General features: G+C 37.5%; 1 protein-coding gene and 1 pseudogene across 2 annotated transcripts in view; one reads left to right on the top strand and one right to left on the bottom strand.

The window, feature by feature from the left end:
* Positions 1-26,716, bottom strand: part of ITGBL1 (integrin subunit beta like 1) — a 213,766-nt gene that overhangs the window by 21,500 nt on the left and 165,550 nt on the right. The window contains exon 8 of the mRNA XM_082701490.1: positions 2,761-2,877. Within this exon, the coding sequence (XP_082557616.1) occupies positions 2,761-2,877 (117 nt within the window). The remainder of the gene's footprint in view (positions 1-2,760; positions 2,878-26,716) is intronic.
* LOC309848962 (hsc70-interacting protein pseudogene) lies at positions 9,909-13,047 on the top strand (annotated as a pseudogene). The gene has a single exon. The product of its transcript is annotated as a hsc70-interacting protein pseudogene (transcript).

Genomic DNA, 26,716 nt, shown 5'->3' with positions numbered 1-26,716 from the left:
GGCCTCCTAGAAGCCGTCCTCAGCCAATGAGTGACGGATAAATGAGAATTGTGTGCTGTCCCCGGGCTCCCAGAGTTTCCCCTCCTGTCCTCGGATCCAGGTCCAGGCGCCCATAGCGGTAACAGGGTTGATAACACAAACGTGACGGAGGCCTCCGCGGGCCCACTCTCCTACCGACATCTCCTTCACCTTCCCAGTAAGTTACGTCCGTTCAAATCCTTATCTCAGAGTCTTACTTCCCACAGAGTTTCTTTCTACAAAGTGTTCTCGTTTCTGGTACAATTGTATTCTTCACTGTATATCAAATAACTGGTTTTCTGCTTTATACATTGTTCTTTTATTAGCTTCACTAGTGGATATCAGTTCCCCCTAGGGCAATAATTCTGAGTAGATGGACAAAATACAGAGTAGACAAGCAGAGTCAAGAATTAGTCTTTAAAAAAAAAAAATGAGGGACGCCTGGGTGGCTCAGTTGGTTGGGCGGCTGCCTTCCGCTCAGGTCATGATCCCGGCGTCCTGGGATCGAGTCCCACATCGGGCTCCTTGCTCGGCAGGGAGCCTGCTTCTCCCTCTGCCTCTGCCTTGCCACTCTGTCTGCCTGTGCTCGCTCGCTCTCTCTCCCTCTCTCTCTGACAAATAAATAGATAAAATCTTTTAAAAAAATGATTACTTTGTGAGATGGTCTCTCGCTTACCTAGTCAATGTTTGATCTCTTCTAGCATGGAGCTCGACAGATACGTTGTCATGGTTGAGCTCCTCCCCGAAGTTGGAGAGAGAGAGAGACATTCACTGGGGGAAGAGTTTATCTAATTTAATGGGTTTGCAGATGCAACAGGTTTCTAGAATACCAGCCCTTTCAACCAAGTTACCAAGGCAGATGGGCAAGGAGACCCATGGGAGGTAGAGGGTGAGGGCCATGGTGATGCTCGTAAGAGCAAAGACAGGTCTGCAGTTTGTTCTACATGCCAGGTGGGTTTTGAGTATCACTGTAAGAATTAAATGAGTTGGTAAACATAATCATAAAGGAACATAAACAAAAGAGATAGAGAGAGACTATTATCTACTCAGATATTTCCGCTAAATACCACTGAAGAAAAGAATCCAAGGGCGCCTGAGTGGCTCAGTTAGTTGGGTAACTGCCTTCGGCTCAGGTCATGGTCCTGGAGTCCCGGGATCGAGTCCCGCATCAGGCTCCCAGCTCCATGGGGAGTCTGCTTCTCCCTCTGACCTTCTCGCCTCTCATGCTCTCTCTCACTGTCTCTCTCTCAAATAAATAAATGAAATCTTTAAAAACAAAAACAAAAACAAAACAAAAAACAAAACAAAACAACAACAACAAAAGAATCCAAGCCAAAAAGAATATTGACAAAAAGTCAAAACATTTTGATGTCACCCTGGGGAAAACCATGGTGCCGAGAAGGATCTGTGAACGGAAGGACAGCTCAAATCCTCGGTCTGCAGTTTTCAGTTTGGAGACCTAAATGCCTCCAACTTCATTCTCTGTTCATCTGTGACCTGAAGAAAGCAGGAGCAGTCTCTGGGGCTGTGGGAGACAGGCAGCCGGCACAAGACCTATTTTCTAAAAAATGGAGGCGGGGGGTCTTTTCCTTAGGCTTCCGGAGAAAGGAAAGAAAAACGTATGTTTGCTCAAATGGCCAGTGTTTTATAGTTGGAATGAGAGAGCACAGAGAGACATGCATGGGTGTGAGACAGATGGTGTCCCCGCCTTCCTAAGGTGGAGGCGCATTTTGATTTTTTCCCAATAACAGCCCCCAATTACATTATGATCATTATCTGAAGAGACACCGAGTATGTTACTAAGTAAGCTTGGGCACCCAGTTCACAGGACAGCCCCGGAGAGCCGCACAGAGCTGCGGTCTGCGCACCTCGCCGCAGCCAAAGGAAGACTCAAAAGACTGAAACAGGAGAGTGGTGGCTGCCCACCCCCTTGACTGGTCGGAGCTCGGTACACATGTCACATTCAGCCTCGGGACTCTGTGCTGCCTGACCACTTTCTGTCTCAATCTCTCCCTGCAGTTTTTTTGTTTGTTTGTTTGTTTGTTTTTACGGTCCTTCAGCTCCTGTTGGGTCTCTGAGCCATCATGGAAATGGAGTTTTGTGTGTGTGTGATTTTGTAAGTGAACTTTGAGTGTAATCATACTGCCTTTTTTTTTTTCATTTTGGTATGTAATACCTCCTTCCCCCACCAGTTTTTATTAACAGAATAATAAACATGTTCAGCTGATCAGCTGTAGCAAAACCTGTCACCATCTTCACAGGACCTAGTGTAATTTCAGTGACCTTCTGTGGCCGGCATACAGTATATTTTCCCAGAGCCCGGAATCAAGCGTCTAAGAAGATACAGATCATGCAAACCTCATTATATAATGCTTTTGGGTCTAATTGTATATTGCTTCAAGTTTACCTTCTTTTTAACAGAGTTTCCTTTTTATTTTTTTAAATTTACTTATTTATTTATTTGAGAGAGGGAGAGAGAGTGTATGAGCAGGAGGAAGGGCAGAGAGAGAGAGAGAGAGAGAGAGAATCCCAGGCAGAGTCCCCAAGTGCAAAGCCCAGCAAGGACTCATCTCAGGACCTTGAGATCATGAGCTGAAACCAAGAGTCGGACGCCCAATTGAGCCACCCAGGTGCTCTGGAGTTGGAAGGAAGGAAGGAGAGCGAGAGGCAGGCAGGCAGGCAGAAAGCAGGCCACCCCGGCCGCAGGCGGGCAGCAGGAGGCAGAGAGCGTGAGGGGCTCACCCCCACAGACGACGCCGTCCAGGCCTTCACAGCGGCGGTCGTCACACTCGCACGTCTTCCCGTACACCCTGCGGTCCCCCGGAGGGTAGCAGGTGCACTTGCCGCACTCGCATTTACCTGCAACACAGGGAGAGCGCAGGGCTTAGAAGCGTCCTAGAATCAGCCCCGCTTTCCAGGCACACACGCGCACGGTGAAGCTCGTTCAATAGTTCGGCGAAGGACTTTTCTTCCCGGACTCTGGTAAGCAGACGCCCAAGAACAAGAGCCACGGAAGCCTGGCGGTGGGGGAGGGGCGGTGGGGAGGGGCGGGGGGCGAAGTGACACTCGCTTCATTCACTTTTGAAGACTAATGCAGTTACGAATCCCTCTGGGTATTTCCTATTTAACGTCACTTGATGATACCACATGGTATATATTTAAACATAATTTAGTATAATGTCATTAAAAAAATGTTCTTATATATTTTTATTTTGGGTCTACTGGCCACGTAAGGAAAAAAAAAAAATGCTCACAGGTACATTTCAAGGCAATGTTTTATGGCTATTATTTATGGACGCCAGTTTTACAATTTATAGAACTCATTTTACCATGGAATGCTTACCAAAGTGCACGACCTAAATACCCTTATTGCTCTTGGCTCAAAATTTTAAAGTATAAGCCTTTTTTGGAACGAGCTGGGCTCATAGTTTGGGAATTCCTTAACTATGGTCATTATGGCTGTCATCATTACTTCTTGGGCTGTAACTATGTGTCAAACACTATAATTTTCCCCATTCCATCCTTTTGTTTTCACCATTGCACTCACTGACGACCACTATCACTACAATTTTACTAAACAGGAAACAGACACACACGGAGGCCAAGTTCCTTTCCATGGCAGACTAGCTCATAAGGAACAGATTCAAAATTCATATCCATCCTCATTAACCTTAAAGTTTGTGCACTTAACCATGAGGCCAGCCTGCATCTTATTATACCCAACGCAGCACCACGAGGCTATGAGAAAGAAAATTCCTTCTGCCTGTGGAGCTGGCGCTGGCTTGGCAGACATTCATCTGGGTGACTACCCTGAGACATCTGTTACTCTCTGTCATTAGCCCAACCGTCGTAATGACACACCCACTGAAATGATCACAAGACGCTTCGGGGCTGACCCTGCAATGTTGTTAGTCATTCTGTGCTGCATTTGTATCTTGTTAAAGAAATTCCAAGTTGGTAGATGATGGAAGAAAGGAAAATTAGTATTTAGAATCATATAATTTCAGAGCTGTAATTAAAGATAATCTAATGCAGTGATTCATAATCTTTTCTGGCAGAAGTGGTGGGGTCATGGTCCCTTTGAGAATCCGGTGAGAGACACCACAATGGACAGTGTGGTTTTGGCTGCTCCTCGGCTAGCCTCTCTCTAGCCCTTGGAGACAGGCCCAAGTTCAGGGGGAGGCAGCGTCCCTCTCTATCCCCGGTGACACTCCCTCTTCCTATGTCCTGGTGTACACAGCAGACACTGTTGGCCAGGGTTTTGCTTCTTGAGGGTGAAAGTGAAGACACAGGGTCTGTGGCAGGAGCACCCCAGCAACAGCACAGCGGTGAGTGTCCAGGAGCGGAGGAGCTCGGCACTAAGTAATGGTGGCAGGGCGTGTTGTTGGCAGGGCCTGGCCTCCCTGGGGCGCTGCCGGAACTGGGTGTCCACATTTGCACTCTGTGCCTGAACCTTTCGCATAAAATCCTCCTCCGTCCCCGTCAATGAAGATGGTCTCTGTTTCCTCAGACAAGAACTGTAGCTGGTAGACCTCAGATCTCTCCTTGGAAAAATATAGCAGCACACGTTTATATTTTTGTAAGATGTCAGGAGGAGCCATGACTCCCCACAGTTTATTTAACAGATGAGGAAACGCAGCCAAGCTGAGGCTGAACGATCTAAGGCCTGAGAAGTAGACATCAGCAGGGCTGGTGATGGAACCCATTCTTCTGAGCCCCAGGGGCCTTCTGGTGCCCACAAACTTACTCGTCCTCATCATGGGGTGTGTGTGTGTGTGTGTGTGTGTGTGTGTGTGTGTGTGTGAATGACAACAGAAACCCAGACTGTGGAGACACAGAGATTAACCATACAACCATCGGCAGTACAACCATGTGTGGCTAACGAGTCCTTCATGGGCAGATATGGGAAACATCAACCACGTTGTTCCTGAGAGGGCATGCAGTCCTAGTGATCAAGTCAAGATAGATTTTTAAGTTTGAGGGTGTATGTGTTTTTGGTGACAATTATTAACATTTGAAGGCATTCAAGAAGTTTCTTGGATGTAAGTATTATTGGTTTCTGTGCCTCTTTGGAAAGGATAATCTGATTACTGGCACAGGGGGGCACCTGGGTGGTGTAATCAGTTAAGACTTTAGGTTTCAGCTTAGGTCATGATCTCAGGGTTGTGAGATCAAGTCCCATGTTGGGCTCCAAGCTGATTGTGGAGCTTGCTTGGGATTCCCTCTCCTTCTCCTTCTGCCCCTGCCCACTGCTTACCCTCAAGCTCTTGCTCAAAATAAATAAATAAATAAATAAATAAATACACAAACAAACAAATAAGTAAACAGTGGCATATGTGTTCAAATATCTACATTTCATTGTTTTCATTATGGATAGTTTGTCTTATATTTCTTCTATAAAGTTAGATTGCAAAGTGTTCATATTGGATCTTAGGTCCATTTTTTCCCCTAATAGATTTTAATTCATGTATATTTTTCAAATATCAGAGTATAATTAACCATTTTGAAATTCTAGGTATTTATTTATTTATTTAATTTGGTCATGTATCTGTCAGAGTTTTAAAAAGCTACATTAAGCCAACTATTAGCTGAGTTACTTTACAGATACCGCTCTGATACAGTTTATAGGTTGTAGTTGCTTCATATGCAAAGACAAAACATCATAAATCAAGACAGGCTAATGTATTACAGATAGAAAGCTAAAGAAGAGTAAATTGTTCTTACAGTCCACATTTTAAATTGCATTATTTTGCTGTCTTAGGTCACCACTTTGGTCTAGTCACTACCACGACATATACTTGCCAGGTAAATGTCTACTCGTCTTTCAAGATCCAAAGTCTATTTCACCAAATCCATGATTCTTGCGTCCTCCTACTCTCACGCCTTCACAACTACAGCAGAATCAACTGCCTTCTCATGTGTCCTCAGGATGTTTGAATCAGTATTTATTGAACAGATGCACTAAACAATAATCACATGTAAATGGTTTAATAATACATTCCCATGACATGTAGGATGTTTCTTCCAGAAGACATATGCCTTTCCAATTACCAGAAAGCCTTCATCTGTGTTTCCCACAGTTACATCAATGAAATCTGTCCCACAGCAAGCTCATCATCTTAATTTACAAACATATTTCTCTTCCTATGTTTTGTTATCGGGAGAAAGTCACCATCATTTGATCTGTCACCAAATCTTAAAAATACCTGATAACATAGTGGATTCCTTCCTTCTTTTAATGGGCTATTCTTCTCCTTCCAATATGAAATTTCATGAGATCCACTTTTTTAATTTAAATTTGATTAATTAACATACAGTGTATTATTAGTTTCAGGTGTAGAGTTCGGTGATTCATCAGTCTTACATAACGCCCAGGGATCATTACATCACGTGCCCTCCTTAATACTGCCCCTCACCCAGTGAGCCCCCCACGCCTCTCCTAGAGATCCACTTTCTTAAAACATGTCTGTGATTATGTAATTGCCTTTCATGTGATAGTCCCACATAGATCTTCAAGGCAGAGATCAAATTCCTCAGCAGAGCTCTCCACACCTGCTCCAACTCACCTGTCAAAGCAGATATTCGATGTTCACAGTGCACACATGTTCAGAAACTTTGCTTTTTGCTCCGTTTCTTCTCTCTGCTGTGAGCTCTACCACTTTCTCTGCACAAGCGAACCCACTATTCAACAGCCAGCTCAGATCTCCTCACCTCTATGAAACCTTCCTTGTCATCTCTATTCGGTTACCTGGAACATGTGTGCTTCCTTTCTGATCCCACAGTAATTTGTTCACACCACTGGTAGATTACTGAATGCAAGCTTTATACTGCATAAGCACATGCTTGGATCTGACCACAAATACTGAACTCTGTGGTCAAGGCTGACAGTGAGATTTGTGTCCTGTTGTCTCTGTTGGTGGAGTAGGAAACCCTGACATACAGATTTATTGTCTTTTTTTTTTTAATAAGAAATCGAGTCCAATCTCTTTTCTTTGTTTGCTAAATGATATTATTATTTCAATGACTGTTTTAGTGTTGTGAGTTATAAATCTGTCTTCTCAAATGACTATCAATATTCATATAAATAAGAATGTAGGATAATGGAAGTTTTCATGTCTAGTACTAATAAGTGCTATTTTATTTAACAAATTGAGAGGAAAATCTAAAGAAAGGTATGCTCAAAGAAATAAAAGCAAGCCAGGTAATTTTTGAAAAGATAATCCAGAGACAGATGGAAAGTACAGAAATAACTATCTAAGAAATGAATTCAGTCAACATCATCAATATCATTCAACCAAAACTTAGGTGAACTTTACACCGAGTCTCTCCATTCTTATTAAATTTTTAGAAAGCAGATAATCTTTAAGCACACACAAAAAGTCAGTCCAATGATATCATTTTATAAGGGACTGAAATCCCTGTGAATTAAATTTTAAGGCTTTGACATAAGCAAAGAGTAATGAACTAAGATAGATATCAAGATATCGACTAAAGTAGATATCAAAAAGTTCTGATTTTAAAATATTTTACTTAAATATTTTAAATTTGACACTTCCTTAAAATACAGAAAAAACTAAGTGAAGAATGACAAGCTGCAGTTTATTCCTAAGCACAACTAGTCATTTTAACAAATAAAATATACCTCACTTTAAATATCATCTTTAATTTAAATTTTCTTACACTCCCTAAGAAAGCTAAATATCTTTCAAACACGTTTGCCTTGAAGTACATTTTCCCCTAAGTACCAGATTAAAATTTAAAACCCTAAGGCACTTACTCCAAAATAGTTCTCATACGAAATTCAGCAAACATGAAGAATTTCTTTTGTGCAAAATACTTGATCAGATAGGAGAGTTTAATTCTAAATAAGAGTTATATAAGTCTATAATTTCTGCTATCCCATTAACTTATTTCATTTCACTAGGCATCAACTCCAAATAAAAGTGTTAGAGAATGATATTTCTAAATATCACACACTTAATTATTTTGAGCATTATTGGCAAAATTTACTAATGTTATTATGTTATTGTTATCATTGTTATTGTTATTATGAAACTGAAAGGTCAAAATTTTTTAATATTTGTTTTAATAGAAAATTCATATGGTCTGTAGACATTTGAAAAGATATTCCTTTCTTAATCATATGGGAAATGCAAACTAAAACCACAATAACATTCCATCCCCAACTAATCAGATTAGCCAACTTTAAAGAACTGACTAAGTTTTGGAAATGGTCTGGAAACACAGGCCATATATTTTATAACTGGTGGAAATGCAAGTTGGTAGAATATTCTGGAACAGTGCTTAGCATTATCTAGTCAATATGTTTAATTTATGAACCAGCAATTCAATTCTTGGTCATATTCTCTGGAGAAAAGTATACTTGTTTGTACCAGGAAATGTTCCAGAACTATCATAACAATGCTATTCCTTATAGTCTCAAAGGGGGCTCACATGTTCATCGATAACAGAATATATTAACGTCAGTTATATTCTTAGGTGGACCACTGCATTAGAGTGAAGGGAGCACGGCTCCTTGCCACATCATGCCTAAATCTTCAGAACATAATGTAGAGTGCAACAAGTCAGACACAAAATGGTGTATATTTTTTTGAAATATTTCAAAACAGATAAGTCTAAACACTCCAATGTTTGGGAATGTATATGTAGGTGGAAAACTTGAAAGAAAGGCATAGAACACCTAAAAGTGAGAATAATGGTTATCTTTTCAGAGGAGGTTATATGTGATAATTGAGGCAAGGCAAGTGGGAGCTCTTGGGATTCTGGCATTATTCTACTTTTGCACCTGGGTCAAAGTGTGAACACTTTACAATGATTCAGAATGTTATAAATCAATATGGTATATATTTTCCTGGGCATAGTGGACTATTCATGAAACAAGGCTGGTATAACCAGTGAGCTATGTTGCAAAAAAAATCAGTCTTTTCCTTAATTCATTCATTATAACTAAATAAATTGCCAGTGTATTCAACATTTAAATGTGAAAGTTTAAAACATAAAATTTTGGACAAGAATATAGGTGAGAGTTTTCATAACCTTCAAGTAGGAAAGACCATTCAAAACATGACAATAAACAAACCAGAAACAAACAAACAAAAAGGACAAGTTTGACCATAAACAATAATTAAAACAAAACAATATTTAAAACAAAAAAATAAGCAAGACTGACATAAACAATAAACTGAGACAAAAATATTTGCAGATAAAACATAACAAAAAATGACAAAATGACTATACATATGAACTCATATAACCAATAACCAATAACCACAAGAAAAACAGACCAAGGACAAACATGGATCACTCACAATAAAGATAATACACAATGATTATTATCAACAATAAATTATTTATATCACTTAGTAGATCTCATGGAAATAAACTACAAATTTAAAATAATTATACTTTGAAGGAAAGTCACCTGGTTCACTAAAATACTTGGAAATTCTGAAATTTTATGTTAATATGATTTTACCTGATACAGCCTGGAGAAACCTTCATTTATGGTGTTTTGGGTTTTGTCTACAAGTTGCTTCAAGGTATATGCAAATAAAATAACATTACTTTAATACTAAGAAGTCAGACTAAGTAGGACTGTCATTCTACATATACAGTAACTCTGTACCACTGAATTACAAGATGAAATAAAAGAACAGCTTGAGGGGCGCCTGGGTGGCTCAGTGGGTTAAAGCCTCTGCCTTCAGCTCAGGTCATGATCTCAGGGTCCTGGGATCGAGCCTCGAATCGGGCTCTCTGCTCAGCAGGGAGACTGCTTCCTCCTCTCTCTCTCTCTGCCTGCCTCTCTGCCTGCTTGTGATCTCTCTCTCTGTGAAATAAATAAAATCTTAAAAAAAAAAAAAAAAAGCCCCTTCTACACGATCACGCTGAGCTAGTACCCGCGCCTGGAATCGGGTCGCAACCCCAGCCGCGCCTGCCGCCTGCCACTGCCTCTGGACCATGGACCCCCGCAAAGTGAGCGAGCTTCGGGCTTTCGTGAAAATGTGTAAGCAGGATCCGAGCGTTCTGCACACCGAGGAAATGCGTTTCCTGTGGGAGTGGGTGGAGAGCATGGGGGTTAAAATACCACCTGCCACTCATAAAACTAAATCAGAAGACAGTATCAAGGAAGTAAAACCAGATAGTAAGAAGGTGGAGGAAAACATAAAGACAGATGAACCATCAAGTGAGGAGAGTGATCTAGAAATTGACAATGAAGGTGTGATTGAACCAGATACCGATGTCCCTCAAGAAATGGGAGATGAAAATGCAGAGATAACCGAGGAAATGATGGATCAGGCAAATGATAAAAAAGTGGCTGTCATTGATGCCCTAAATGATGGTGAACTACAGAAAGCCATTGACTTGTTCACAGATGCCATCAAACTAAATCCTCACTTGGCCATTCTGTATGCCAAGAGAGCCAGTGTCTTCATCAAATTACAGAAGCCAAATGCTGCCATTCGAGACTGTGACAGAGCTATTGAAATAAATCCTGGTTCAGCTCAGCCTTATAAGTGGCGCGGGAAAGCACATAGACTTCTGGGCCATTGGGAAGAAGCAGCACATGATCTTGCCCTTGCTTGTAAACTGGATTATGATGAAGATGCTAGTGCGATGCTGAAAGAAGTTCAACCGAGGGCCCAGAAAATTGCTGAACATCGGAGAAAATACGAGCGAAAACGTGAAGAGTGAGAGATCAAAGAAAGAATAGAAAGGGTTAAGAAGGCTCGGGAAGAACACGAGAGAACGCAGAGGGAGGAAGAAGCCAGACGACAATCAGGAGCTCAGTATGGCTCTTTCCCAGGTGGCTTTCCTGGGGCAATGCCTGGTAATTTTCCTGGAGGAATGCCTGGAATGGCAGGAATGCCTGGGCTCAATGAAATTCTTAGTGATCCGGAAGTTCTTGCAGCCATGCAGGATCCAGAAGTTATGGTGGCTTTCCAGGATGTGGCCCAGAACCCAGCGAATATGTCAAAATATCAGAGCAACCCAAAGGTTATGAATCTCATCAGTAAATTGTCAGCCAAATTTGGAGGTCAAGCATAATGCCCTTCTGACAAATAAAGCCCTTGCTGAAGGAAAAGCAACTTCGATCACCTAATGGATGTCGCAATAATACAAACCAGTGTACCTCCGACCTTCTCATGAAGAAAGCTGGGGTGCTGTGAAGAGAATCCCTACCCCTCTGCTCCCCATGCAACTGAAACATTCTACAATGGTTTGCCATTAGGGTATTCATTCAGATAATGTTTTCCTACTAGGAACTACAAACTTTAAATACTTTTTAAACCTTAAAAATATTTAAAAACATATTAAAAGGGTGTGTTAGTCCCTACATTTTTCTTTACTAATCATTTCAGTTTTTTTCCTTTGGATTAATTGGGCAAGGAAGATATTTCAGTGTGGAAGATTCATTGCTCAGTTATAACGAGTGAAATAAAGGTTTATTAGTAGGAGGCAAATAATACATTAAAATAGATGAAGTTTGAGTTGGAGATACGGTTTCTGAGGCATTTTGACTTGTCTTTTTAAATGCTTTATTTTTTAAACACAGTTTATTTTGATAGAACCATTGGGACCACCAGTATTGCAGTCGGACCTGGGTAGGGACCAGAAGTGCTTGGCAGGGCAGCAACAACCTTACTCCTTTTATATAGTGTGCACCCTTGTGCAGATGCATTTAAATCTTACACTGCGGTGAAGGGATGATTTTTATAATGCTGCAGTAGACTTGGATTTCTTAGCTGTGTTCTTGTCTGATATGGAAAATAAATGTTTTGCATTATTTCCACATAGGGGAAATAAAGGAATACCTTTTTTTTTTTTTAATATTTCTGTGTTTAGAGTGACCTTTCCTGGTCAGAAAATACCCATCTCTTTGTGTGCTTTCTGCTTATTTTCATGTCCCCCCTTCTCCCCTCCCAGTACTCTTTGGGCTAAAGATAGTCCTTTTTCACTGGTGTCATCACTATTATCATCATTCACAGCATAATTGTGCAAGTATATGTAATGCTGGGTTTACTATGTAATACATATAGTGATTATGTAAGGTAATACCCATAACAGTTGTAGTTTCTTACTTGGCCAAGCGATTGCATATTTAAATGTTAGGTTTCTGCTTCGGTGAGATCTTAACCATCTCAGAAGATGTTGGAAGGAGGGATTTCCTTTGATGTTCAGTCTTCTGAGGAAATACCTGTTGGAGTCGGAGTTTATCTGACATTATTCATCTTCGTAGTTTGGAGAGTATGAGGTTTGAATTCATTGATATACATAGAGGGGAACCAAATTTCTTGATCCAGTATGAATTATAAAATTGATGAGATCCATGGTTCTTCATTGTGGGGTTGATGGCATTATGAGTGTTCTTATTCAGCTCTTGAATACTGCACCATATCCCCCACCTCCTTTTTTCCTTCCCTCTCCTCCAAGGATAAAGAAATGATGGATTTTCTGTTGTACATTCAAATCTTAACATTAATTAAGACTAAGTCTAGGCACTGTACTAGGAATCGCTAGGTTTCTACCTTTCCAATTTAACGTGCTGGTGTTCAAAAACAGTTGCCAAGGGATGAGACCCTCTATCCTTTGCTTATTTGAAGAATCAGTGGTAGGAGCAGTGAAGAAAATTCCATGGAATAATTTCTGAAATAGCACATTTCTGAAGTCATAAGTAAGTTGATTCAGGTTCTAACCCTTTATACAAGCAAATAGAAATGCATCTGTTATATAGTGAGAAAAGGCTGTATGCTAACTGAGCATGCTTTTTAAGTCCTTTAAAAATACTCAGCATATAAACTTGCGTTTGAGCTTGTCAGTGGTTTTTTTGTTGGTAATGTGTGTTCTTTCTTGAATTTTCTAATGTGTGCTGTGAATAACCCAAGAAGACCAGTTCCTTTTGGGTTCCTTATTTGATTTACTTTTTACTTAATTATATATTACTTAAGTACATTCTAACATTGCAGATATTACCGTAAGTGGGTAAAAGTAAAATTGGTCTTCTGAAAATGTGTCCTGTGCTCTTAAGTTCCACAAATACAAAGTACATTCATTTTCATAGAAAAAAAAAAAAACTTCATTAAAAAAAAAAAAGAACAGCTTGATAACTTTGTAAAAGGTAGACTGCCTCATTTATATTTTTAGAAATTGAAAGATTAAATTTTTATTTATTTACCCAATGTCTAGAGCAGCATTATCAACAACAGCCACACTATGGGAAAAGCCCAAGTGTTCATGGACTGTTCAACGGAGAAAGAAGATGTGGTGTATATATATACAATGGAATATTATTTAAGCATCAACAAGAATGAAATCTTGCCATTTGCAAGGATATGGATAGAGCTAGAGTGTATTGTGCTAAGCAAAATGAATCAGTCAGAGAAAGACAAATACCATGATTTCATTCATATGTGAAATTGAAGAAACAAAACAAATGAACATGAGGAAAAAAAGAGAGGGAGGCAAACCTTAAAACAGACTCTTAACTACAAAGAACAACTGAGGGTTGCTGAAGGGGAGGTGGGTGGGGATGATGGGTTAGATGGGTGTTGGGTATTAAAGAAGACACTTCTTGTGATGGGCACTGGGTGTTATATGTAAGTCACGAATCACTATATTGTACACCTGAAACTGATATTGCTCTGTATGTTAACTAACTAGAATTTAAATAAAACATTTAAAACTAGAAAAACCCAACCTTATCAATTAAGTTCACCAATTTTTATCCTTATTAACTACCAGAGCACAGTTATGGTAGAAATATTCACTTCATTATTTCATAAAATTGGAGATTGTTAGAGATGGAAAATCATGGAGGATGATCAAGTCCAACTAGCACTATAATTTACAGATGAGGAAAATGAACTCTGGGAGTGAGAAATCATGTGACTTTCTCAAGGACACACAGTGAAAAGGAATCTACAGGTTGTCTCTCAAAATCACAGAATGAGTGAGGGGATGGAAACATTAACTCCGTCCTCTATCATTTCTAGAACTATTGTTGGTTGTTCTTTTTAATTGTTAGGCATGCTTGGGTGACTCTCTCCTAATGGAAATGGAGAGGTATCTGTAAGCATTACCTGAAAAAAAAGTAGTAATCTCTGGTACTGGCTAATTTTCCAAACTAATATAAATCTAGACAATTGGTTTTCAGGCTATGTATCTCTCCCTCCTTTTCTTCTTTTTTCCCCTCCTATTCCTCCTCTAGTCCTTTGTCCCTCAACCAACCTCACCTCTCTACCTTTCTCTCTCTCTCTCTCATAAACACACACACACACCATCTTTGTTCCTCCTTCTTTCTTCCAGGTATTTCTTTTCTTCTTAGATTCCTCTTCTTATGCAATCTTAACCGTAACAAATCTCTCGGTCTTTAGACTTTGCCTTCTCCTTCCACCACTCTCTTCAAACTTCTCTTCCTAAAGTGTCATCTCCATTAGGGCATGGGCTTCAAATCATCAGGGACCAGTTACTGCATGCTAGAGGAAGAGACACAAAGACAAACAAAGCAGATGCTCCTCCCTAATCTCATGGATTGACAGTTAGGGAAGGGTCCCTTCATGAACTAATTGGGTAAACCCATACTTCATTAGGTGTTAACGACCAACTGAATCTTCTCCATCACCACTAGTAATACACTTGTGGGAGAGCACAAATTGGGAGTTTTCAGATACCACATGGTAGATGTATGCACCTGAAGAGCAACTGTTGAAGACTGAAAACATCTCCAGAAAGCATAACTAAAAATACAACACACAACCACACACACATATCAGTTCCACCCCATTTGCCCCCACTTGAGGTGTTTAGGTAGAGACTGATGCTCTCCTCCTTCAAACCGCACCACATAGAAAACACATATTCTTGCTCAAGAATAAATGCCACTGGGTGATCAGCCTTGAATATCTGTATCAATGTGGTCACTCCCTCATTCGTTCAACAAATATATTTTGAATATCAACTATGGATCAAGTATTATGTTAGATGCTGAAGATACAAAATTAAGGACATTTTTAAAAACTTTTAGTAGTGGAGGGAATAAAGGTAAAACAAACTAGCACACACATCTGGCAGGGTTAGAAAAAGTTTCTGGTAAAGGTGACCTTGGAATGAGTCTCAAAGTGTCTGTTAAATGTCAGTAAGGTAAAGAGACAGGGAAATACAATTTAGGGCACTGATACAATTAAAGCATGGGCTCTGACATTAAATAAATCTAGATTCTAATCTCGAGATGTCCACTATTAAATGTAATTCCTTGGAAGACCAAGTTAAACTTAATTTATTATGGTTGTGTGATGGGAATAATAATAAAACTGATAATAAAGTTATTATAAAGGTTAAATGTTGTAATGCATATAAAGTACATAAGTCAGAGCCTGGCGTATGGTAAGTGCCCAATAAACAATAGATATTATTTACATTTTTACAATAGGAAACATGTTGGGAGGCTTGAATCTCAATCACTCACATAAAATCCGTTCCTTTCCTATTCCATTTCTCTAGACAAACAAACAAACACCTGTATTTCCTGCTCCAGAATGAAATTAACTAAGAAGACCACTGTATTATCAAATGCACCTGTCAGTGTGGTCACAGCAGGCACACTCTTTTTGACCTTATTTTCTTTCACTTTTAAAAATGGTAAAAACCACATTTGCAGTACATGCTCAATAGCTAGATAGTAATTACAGGCTCACATAACACAGAAAAGAGATTAGCACTTTACTAACATAGTCCTCTTTTGCCTAAAATAATAGATTTACCATAGCAACCTGATAGCACTACAAAAACTTCTGCCAAATGCATCCTAAGTTCTCCTGAAATTTCTATGAGAAGAAATTAAACACTTGAGAACTATAATATTCTGTACCATTTCATCTAAGTACAAATATTTTTATGTGCGAGAATGAAGTCCTCTTCCATCAGACATTTGAAAGTGAAGAGGTACCTTTCACCTCCCATTTCAAAATGGATGCTGAGTCTTCTTATAATTCAAGCCACATTGACATCACGATTACCAGCCAAGGAAGAGTTGCTCATAACTTTTAAAAACATGGATAAATGTCAATTCTTCTGTTTGTACTTTCTTAGTACACAAGGATTAAAGTAATCAGTCATGGACTATGTGAGGAAAGAAGACATTTAAGCAAATATAGCACTAATATAATTTTATTTTCTATTGTCTGCCCTAGAGTGTCTAAAATTGAAAATGGGAAATTGGTATGCCAGGTGCCACTTTTCTCTAGGGATTTTCCAATGTATTGAGCAAAGCATCACAGAGGAGGTCTGTTAGACTTCTGAATTATATGATCTCATTATTTCAAACTTCAGATCATTTCTAAAATAACAATTACTCAAGATTCACTTTTTCTAACAAAATATCTATAACTTAGGAAGCAATATCACACTCGTTTGTCAGCGTAACCCAGAAACCAATCAGCAGGTCCAAGGTTTCCAAGTCAGTGAACGACTGAGGTTAGGAAATGTGAAGCTTAAGTAATTGATCAGTGCGGCCCATCATGAAGAGGCCAATATCAATTAAAAAATAAGACTCTCCTTCTTCTTAGCTGGTGAACCCATTAACTATACAGTGGGCTGTACATTGTTTCAGAAACAAGATTTAGGGATTCTGCAAACATAAATCCTATCCCATTCAAGCCAATTCTTAGTAATTACTCCATTCTAGGTCATAAATAAACAGATACAACTATAATTCACCATGAAAGATGCTATGGGACAAATGCCTTAAGACAGTCACAGACAACGAATGCCATTGACCAGGACAAGTGCTGTGGTAGACAGAATCAGAGAAATGTTTTTATGGGAAATCTCCTGAAAATAAACTTTGTTTGAGCAATGGAAAGACAGCACGAAATCAGGCCACAGTCACTTTTAAATTCTTGGGTTTTATCACTTTCAAAAATCAGAAGTACAAGTGAATATATCATTTCCTTAATACACACTTCATGAGTGCTAATTAAACTGATTTGAAATAAGTGTGAAATTTCTTCCCACATCAGGGATAATTAAGAAATTTCTTTAACAATTTGAACAATGAGATCCATATCACAATACATAATACATTTTCCAACAACAAGCTAGGCTTTTAAAAAAGAAAAAATAAACCAAAAAGAAATATTTTCTACTGATAATTAGTTTGTATTTTTTTAAAAAGGTTTTATTTATTTATTTGAGAAAGAGAAAGCTAAAGAGGGCTGAGCTGGGGGAGAGGCAGATAGGGAGAGACAGACACCCTGTGAGCAGTGAGCCTGATGTGGGACCAGATCCCAGGACCCTGGAATTATGACCTGAGCTGAAGGTAGACGCTTAACTGATTGAGCTACCCAGGAACCCCAGTTTGCATTATTTTTTGCTTCTGTACTTAATAATGCTGATTTCTGCAAGTCCTAAAACATTAGTGAAAATACTGTGTGTGTGTGTGTGTGTGTGTGCGCACATATATGAGAATGTGTGTGTAAAGTACATTTAAATTTGAGGGTGACAAAACTCCACGTGAGCAATTTATCCTCAAACGATTCATGTAAAAAAGCTCTTTATAATATCCTTAAGTTTTCTAAGTTTGAAATTATTTAAAAATAAAAATATTTTAAAATTTAAAAATATGTAAGTAAAACTCTAGACATAATGTATCCATGTAGCTAAATTTAAAAAAAAACAAAGTCTTATCAATAATTATGCATAAACCTACCCACTCATTTTACTTTCAGTTTTGGGAAATATTCTTTAACATCATATTCAGGATTTCAGCCAATTTTTTCAATAAAACAGTGTCAAAAAGATGCAGAGCCTGGGAACTGCACAGCCAAAAATGTCAGAAATTCAATAAACTTGAAATTTATAAATATAGTAAACTTACTTTCACTTTGGTATTTTACAGCACAGTTAGCATAATCAGGATTAGTAGGTAAGGGTAGCAAGGAAACAGGGTTTAATGTACTGTAATAAATAACATTCTACCCATCAGGGTCGTCCATAATGGAATGCACTGCCATAGCAAGGTGTAAGCTCCCTAAGAAGGGAATCTCTGATAAGAGTTAAGAGTTTGTGCTCTGGACTCAGAAAGACCTAAGACAGAATTTAATATTGACCACTCATATGCTCTATAATCTAGAGAATAACTTAACCTATTGACTTAAAAATTTTCGAAATTGGGAATACCTACTTCATAAGTACCTTTAAGGATACTGAAATAGAAAGCTATTTCTAAGTATTACTAATAGTTTGGATTTCCTAAGTACCACTATGATATTTGTTTGTAGCATAACATTTTTTAAAATAAACATATAACTTAAAAAGTAAAAGGTTTACACATATATTATAATGTTATACATTCTTATATAATCAGAAGTAGTATTCCATTTTTCACTGCTAATATGTTTCTATCTCAGTATGAAATTCCATTATTTTTCTCTTCCAACAATATATATCAGATAACTCATGGTTTTTATATTAAGTAATGTTACTTCTTTAAAAGGTATTTTATACTGACATTACATTTCAACAAACTCATTGCACCTGAAATTCCTATCTCCATTCTGTCTCTAATCTTAGCAATAATTTTCACTAGCAAAGATTCAATATATAAGATTAACTCAAAGGCTGCTAAGGCTGCCTGACTTAAGTGCCCAAAATCCTAAAGAAAAAGAAACCATAGGGAAATAAGTTCTACCTTCTATGTGAATAATCCCCTTCCTGCATTTGTTAAATGTGATCTGAAGCTTTTTAAGGCAAGAAGAAAGAAACATTTAAAAGATGAATAAATAAAACAGAACTTTTGAATTTTTCATCTAGCTAGAAAAAACAGTAATTGGAATTCAGGGACTTTGAAAGAGGGCATTGATAAACATCGTATAAATGTCCCATGTTTTCACTTTAAAAGTCATTTCAGTTCCTAATTGGATTGAGGTCATCTATCTGCCTTTGCACATGTCTGCCAGAATAAAAAAAGAATAGATATATATTCTTTATCTCTCTCTCTCTCTCTCCATATATACATATATCTTCAAGAAAGATAGTATCACTCACAAAATTCTACCACTTTCGTTAAACTGTATTTATGCTTAAAGCTAATGGTATGTCAAGAGGCAGGACAAAATGATCAAAATGAAAGGATAGATAACAGAAAGAGCTCTAAAAATGAGAGAGGTGACTAACCTGGAATTGTCAGTAATGGACTTTAAAATAACTATGATTAATATATTTAAGAAACTATATTATTAAATGGAGAAAATCACCAGAGAATTATGTTTTAAAAAATGGAAATTCTGAATTTAAAAGCACAGTAAATGAAATGAAAGCCTGAATAAAGATATTCAGTGGTAGATTAGACATGGAAGAAGAGAAGATTAGTAAACTGGAAGTAGGTCAGGAGAAAATACCCAGACTGAAGCATAGAAAACAAAAAGAATGAGGAAAAAAGAGCATAAGAGACCTACTGGACATGGAATAATACCTAATGCATCTAACTGGATCCAAGAAAGAAAAGACATAATAAAGCAGAAGTAATATTTTAAGAAATAATAGTGCTGTCATGGGCTGAATTGTGACCCCCAAAAGTCATATGTTGAATTCTTAATCCCTAATACCCCAATATAGTCAGAATGAGAGTATATTTGGAGACAGAATCTCCTGAGGTAATTAAGGTTCAATGAGGCCATTCAAGTGAGCCTCAGTCCTGTTGATTTTATAAAAGAGAAGATTAGAACAGACATACAAAGGGAAGATCATATGAAGACACAGAGAAAATAAAGTCATATAAAAGCTGAGGAGAGAGGGCTTCAGAAAAAATTAACCGTGATGACACTTTGATCTTGGACTTAAAGCTTCTAGGACTCTGAGGAGATAAATTTCTGTTATTTAAGCCACCCACTTGGTAGCACTTTCTTATGGCAGCCCTAGCAAACTAATATAAGTGCCAAAAGAATTTAAGCTACAGATTCAAGAATCTCCATGAAGTCTCAGAATAAATACAAAGAAAACCACAAACCTTAGGTGAGACAGAGCATAGTCAGTGGCTGAAAGCCAAAGGGAAAGTCTTAAAAGTAGTCAGAGAAAAAAGATGCATTACCTTTGAAGAAAAAAATAGCAAGAAGACTGATGATTGAATAATCAAAATAAAATGCTTAAGCCAGATGGAAATAAAATGACATCTCTAAAATTCTGAAACTATCAAATTACAATTCTATGCCTAACAAAAATGTCCTTCCAATTTGATTACAAAATGAGGACACTTCCAGACTAACATAAAAGAAGTCGTGACCAGAAGAGCCTTATCAGAAGCAATATTAAAGAAAAAAGTTCCTCACATGCAAGGAAAATGATCCAATAAAGAAATAAAATAAAGATCCAATAAAGAAATGAAAAACAAAAAGTAAATATAGGACAAATACAAATGAAAAAAGTCTATAGAATTAAAATAATGTCTTGTAAAGGTCAAGGTCTAGAATTTAAATTTCAGGATGCTAGAATAACCTTGATAACAAAATCACACAAGGACATTATAGGAAAAGGATGTTACAAATCAATCTCTCATGAACTTTGAATTCAGCCTTTTCAAAAAGATTCTGATCCAAATGGGTTTAGTTTATGACTAAAGAGTTGGTTTAACATTTAAAAATCAATCAAAATATTTCATCACCTTAATAGAAAAAATAATCATCTAAGTATATACATATTAAATATTTGATCCAAAACTCCTACATGCAAAAAATTAAGGGAATAAAAGGTAATTTCTTATTTTGATGACAGTCTAAAATAAATCCATAGCGAACATAACATTTATTAGTCAAATATTGAAAATATTTTCCTGGGGGCGCCTGGGTGGCTCAGTGGTTAAGCCGCTGCCTTCGGCTCAGGTCATGATCTCAGGGTCCTGGGATCGAATCCCACATCGGGCTCTCTGCTCAGCAGGGAGCCTGCTTCCTCCTCTCTCTCTCTGCCTGCCTCTCTGCCTACTTGTGATTTCTCTCTGTCAAATAAATAAATAAAAAAATCTTTAAAAAAAAAAAAAAAGAAAATATTTTCCTGATGACTGGGAGCAAGACAGGAATGTCCACTATGTCTATTCCTAATCAATATCATACAGATGTGTTATACAGTGCTCTCAAGTAAGAAAAAGAATTAGAAAGCATAAAAAGGGATGAAATAACACTGTTATTATTCATATAAGGCACGATTATGTCAGTAGAAATTTTTTTTAAAAACTACATATAAACAAAATTAAGAAGTAAATTCAGCAAGGTCAAAAGAAACAACTGGTTGATATTTAAAAATTTAGTTGCATTTTAATATAGCAGGAACAAACATTTAGGGCCTAAAATTTCTTTAAGGGCTTAATTTTTAATAACATAAAAAACATAAAATAGGAATACTTGCAAACCATATCAAAACCTCTATATTGAAAACTATGAGCTACTAAGTGTTCAGAATTGAAGAATATATAAATAGGAGAAATGGTATTCCAGGTTAATAAATTAGGATCTTAGTAGTGTTAATTCTCCAACAATAGATGTAAAGATTTAATGCATCCCTAAGTATTCAGGTATCATTAATGGTATATAAATGCAAAGGGATGAAAACAGCCAAATCACTGTAAAAGAAAAAAATGAGTGGAGAAATTTACAATACTGAATTTTAAGATATACTATAAAGCTACAGTCTTTGAAAGCATATTGCTGATAAATTAGACAAATAGACAAATGGAGCAAAATTAAAACCCTGGAAAAGACCTATAAAATACAAGGCCACCTGATTCATGACAGAGGTGACATCACAGTATAGTTAGGAAAGGTTGACTTTGCAATAAAGAGTTTTATGTAGCCTGGACTAGTCACTTTGGCTTTTCACAAATTCAGTTTCTTGTTCTTTATGCAAAGCTATTAGACTAAATGATCTCTAAAGTGTTTCAGATGTAACTGTAGAATTTCACTCACAAACTTTCAACAATTCTAGTTATCAGTCCTGTTTTCCAGTTAAGTGTTCCAAGTATGTCTGGTCAGGATGCATAATTTCTTGGACTCTCATGGTGTTGCCATGGTATTATCTGCATTTTTTTCTCTACGAATATTACTATGCAATGCACAGATAAAAAAAATCATATGAATTTATTTAACATAGATATTAAAATTGTTGCCTTCTATCACATAGAAAGCCAACTACTTATGACTCCCTTCAATCCAATTTCTTTTCTAGAGAAACTAAGATAGAGAAAGACATCCTACCATTGACTGTGAAGTAAATGTAGTTAAGTACAGAAATAAAATTCCAGATGATGGAACTTACTGGGGCCATAAGTGATCCCAATCTATGGAAATACAGAAATTCTCAAATTATGCCCTAATCATTATTGCCTGTAAAGGCAAAAAAGAATGTAGTTAGAAGTCATGGAAATAGTTCAGAAGCTGTGGGAAGACATGAGAAAAAAATTGCTTGACCATCTTTTTTTACTCTTTCAAGATAATTAAATACGTAGTCATAGGAAAGACCATAGAATCTTCCACAGCTAACCTTGGCTGCCTAGAAAAACTGCATGATGGCCAAACAAATGAGGGTGCTCTATGTTCCTGGGACTCTACCAAATAATTGGAATCACTCAATTTTGATAAGAATATTAAAGGAGTAGTGTACAGATGGTGTGGAGGAAGAGAGGGAAATACGCTTTTAATTAAGGGAAGGGAAGAGAAGGAGGGCTTTGAAAAAAAGAAAAAGAACACCCAGATTACATGTGATTACCAGTTTATATTGGCAACGGAAAAAAGATATCAGAAAATAAACACATTTGAAATGCAGGTCATTCATGCAAGACTTCACATCTCCCTGATTTTAGAAAATGCAGGATAAATAGTCATTTCTTTGAAATAGAAACTGAACTTACTTTGAATCCCTCCATATTATGAGTTAAACCGTACTTATGTGTCTCTCTCATTCAAATCTTCAATGAAATCAAAGAAGTGAATACAGGATAATAAAAACAAAACAAAACAAAATCCCATGTAATTGCTAATTGTCAAAAACATTCATGCCATTGTTTGAAAGCAATGTCTTCCTTGAAGTAACAGGAAATTGCAAAATCAGCTCCACAGTGAAATGACTTTTGCTTTCACCTGATGTATCAGAAGAAACAGACTATTCAATCCGTCCCAGCAATAACAGTTAACATCACTACTGCTAAAGCTATTCAGAGAATGAAACGAGGTAATAAAAGAGAACAAATAAAGCCTAAGCGAGTAGATGCCTTAAACAATGATCCATCACACAAAAAGCAGGGCAGGAAGAACCCTGATTACTTCTGTCTTGAGTCATCTTTGGCTTCAATACATCTGATTGCCTGAGAGTCCAAAAGATTGATTGCTTGCCCATGATGTGTTATGTAATAAGACACTGCATTAATTCCACTGGAAATTTTAATTTGCATACTCCTTTTTTCTTTTGCCAGAAAATGACAACTGCTTTATGGGAAGGATAGTTAATGAACTTTTGAAACTCATTTTCTTCCAAATCTAGTTTCTTGTTTCTCCTCCACCTAGTTTTCAATTTGATTTGTGTTTTGGTGGGGAGGTGTGATTTTTAAAAGTGACTTTTCTTTTAAATTAATTTTCACTTTTTGAAATACCATCACAAAAAATACATTCCAATGAAGTACACAGTATATGAGCTCATTTTCTAGCAATAAGAATAGCAAATCATATATTGTACCTAAAACAGTGTTTGTCCTATTGTGGGGCTCACGGGAAGTAATACAATTTTGCAAGAAACCTAAAGCAAGTATCAGCACTTTAAGCAACAAATGTAGAGAAGTTGAACTTGAGATTCCTTGAGTAACCTAGGTACACTGGGAAAAAAGGATAAAGAGACCCAAGATCAGAAATAGCCTGTGAGACCCTAACACAAATCTTTGCTGAAGAAAAATGTCTTGAATTTAGGCTTTAAGATTTTCCAGAAATTAGGATAAACCATGTATAAACACATCACTGAAGAACAGTACATGCATACACAAGGAAACAAACCACCATGAGTGAAAGTAAGAACAACAAAAACACCCAAGACAAAACAAAAACAAAAACAAAACCCACCAAATTTTTTTTAGCCTTGTGCTACAAACTGAATATTGTCAAATTACTCATCTTGCCACGTTCTTTTGTAAATATGTGAGTTATTCTAATACCTATATCTGATAAACCAATAACCAGGACATTGATGCACTTGCCTCTGTTGCCTGTTGTTTATCTCCTTAGTTCTGTTTCTTATTTCTTTGGTGAAGTGTCATAAATTGTATAAGAAAATGTTACAGAGCCTCTGGATGACAGTCTTTTCCCCAGAAATAGTTAACTTCTTATAAGCATATGGGGACCAATGTTTGGAGACATTTTGGGGTCTAATTATGGGCAAGAGGTACTGCTGGCATCTTAGTGGGTAGAGACCAGGGATGCTGTTGAATATCATACAAAATGCAGGACAGTCCCCATAACAAGGAATCATCCAGCCCAGAATGTTCACAGTGCTGTTAAAATAAGTGAGGGCAGATCTCCTTAATTTGATTTGCGATAGAGCTCACCTGAGGCTTAGTTCCGTTATTCATCCCTTTTTTACCACTCCCCCAGAAATGCAAACACACAGGCATCTGAACTCATGCACACACAGAGATGACATACATATGCCGCCTGAAAACCACTTCACCCAAGTCTACCTCCACCCTTGAAGACCAATCATTTCTACCTCCTCTAAACAGCACTACCTGCCACTCCCTCAACTCTGTGTTCGATCACTACTTAAGGCTTAATTTAGGTATCACTAAAATGTTTAAAATAGAACTTTGGCAGGCTCTAGTCTAACAGATACCGACTGATCTAAAATGCACTCCATAGTGTTAAAGACTTTTGTAATTTTTTAATCTCAGCTGCTTATTTGCATCTTGAATTCAGTGCTTATGCAAGTCATTATCACTTCTATGCCCCTATCTAAGACTCCTATTCACCATATTTTTTAATGTATACTCCCGTTATCTCCTACTTAAAAAATCCTTTTCCTATTTCAAATCAAAATTTTAAAAAACATTATATATATATATATATATATATATATGTATTATACACACACATATACATGTATTAAAATACTGAGTGCCTTTTACTTTTTAAGTTACAATTCAAATGGCCTAAAATACATTATTATCAAAGCAATACTAATCATAAATCAATACAGGATCAATGTAAATAATGAGAAAATACCCACATAGAAGGCAGTAAATTCTCCACTAAGCTCAGCTCCAGGGGTAATGGCGGTTAATGTTACAATGAACTTCCTTCTAGTCCCTTCATCTACATCTGTTTTTACATATGTGTGTAAACAATGCAATATCATTTTATATAAAATTGTAAACATAAATATTTTAGTTTAAACTATGGTTGGACTGAATCCCAAAATATGGTATTACTTTTTTTTTTTTAAGATTTTATTTATTTTTTTGACAGAAAGAGAGATCACAAGGAGACAGAGAGGCGGGCAGAGGGAGAGGTAAGCAGGCTCTCCACTGAGCAGAGAGCCCGAGGTGAGTCTTAATCCCAGGACCCTGAGATCATGACCTGAGCCGAAGGCAGAGGCTTTAACCCACTGTCCCACCCAGGCGCCCCAAAATATGGTATTACTTTTTTAAAAAGGAGCAGATATATCTAGTACAAGCCAAAACCTCTGCTGCACACCTTGAATTCTCCCTGCTGACAGAACTTCAAGTGTTAATTTACTTAGAGCTTGGCTAATTGGCCATTCACTCCCAATGGAGAGAGACCACTGATTTAGTCACTTAAAGCAGTAAGTATACTTTTTTGCCTTCTAATAGGAAAAACAAAAATCAATTTTCCACACTACTCTTTATTTTTTTAAGATTTTATTTATTTATTTGACAGAGAGAGATAACAAGTAGGCAGAGAAGCAGGCAGATGGGGAAGGGGAAGCAGGCTCCCTGCTGAGCAGAGAGCCCGATGCGGGGCTTGATCCCAGGACCCTGAGATCAGGACCTGAGCTAAAGGCAGAAGCTTAACCCACTGAGTCACCCAAGCGCCCCTCTACACTTCTCTTTAAAGATTGCCCCTGAACTCTCACAAAAGAGCTTCTTTGTCTCGATGGTACCCAAGGATAAGAAGAGATGGAGGGATCTAGGGAACTCTTTGCTCTCGTCACTCAGGATTGTTCTAGTGTAGATTAGTTAATAGAGAACTCTGCTTTATCAACTGTCAAAACAATCATTAATATTCAAATATGTGAACAACATTCTAGGTACTGTACAGAACGAGGGGGGAGAATGTCTAAAATCTAAGTCAAACCAATGATCCTATGAAGACTGATGGCCCCAAGAAGGAGAAAGATACCGTCCAGTCTGAATTCCAGTTTCCACAGAAACAGACCTCAAAATATTTTGTAACTGTAAAAGAAAACCACTATTATGATTTGGGTAAATTTAGCTAATGTGTAAGGGGAGTCCTATATAATAACACAAATCAAAGTGAAGGAAAGGGACCCATAAGTAACATGCAGAGTGGGGAAAAGAATGTCTCATAAGTTGCTTTTTAAAATTTTTATTTTATGTGTGATAAGGAGGCGAGAAGAAGGATAGAATCTCACCCTTGGTGTAAGTGTTAAACTTTGTCGACTTGGTGTAAGTGTTCAG

The sequence above is a fragment of the Mustela nivalis genome, assembly GCF_964662115.1.
Source record: "Mustela nivalis genome assembly, chromosome: 15".
NCBI lineage: Eukaryota > Metazoa > Chordata > Mammalia > Carnivora > Mustelidae > Mustela > Mustela nivalis.
This window is presented reverse-complemented; position numbering and strand designations above follow the sequence as displayed.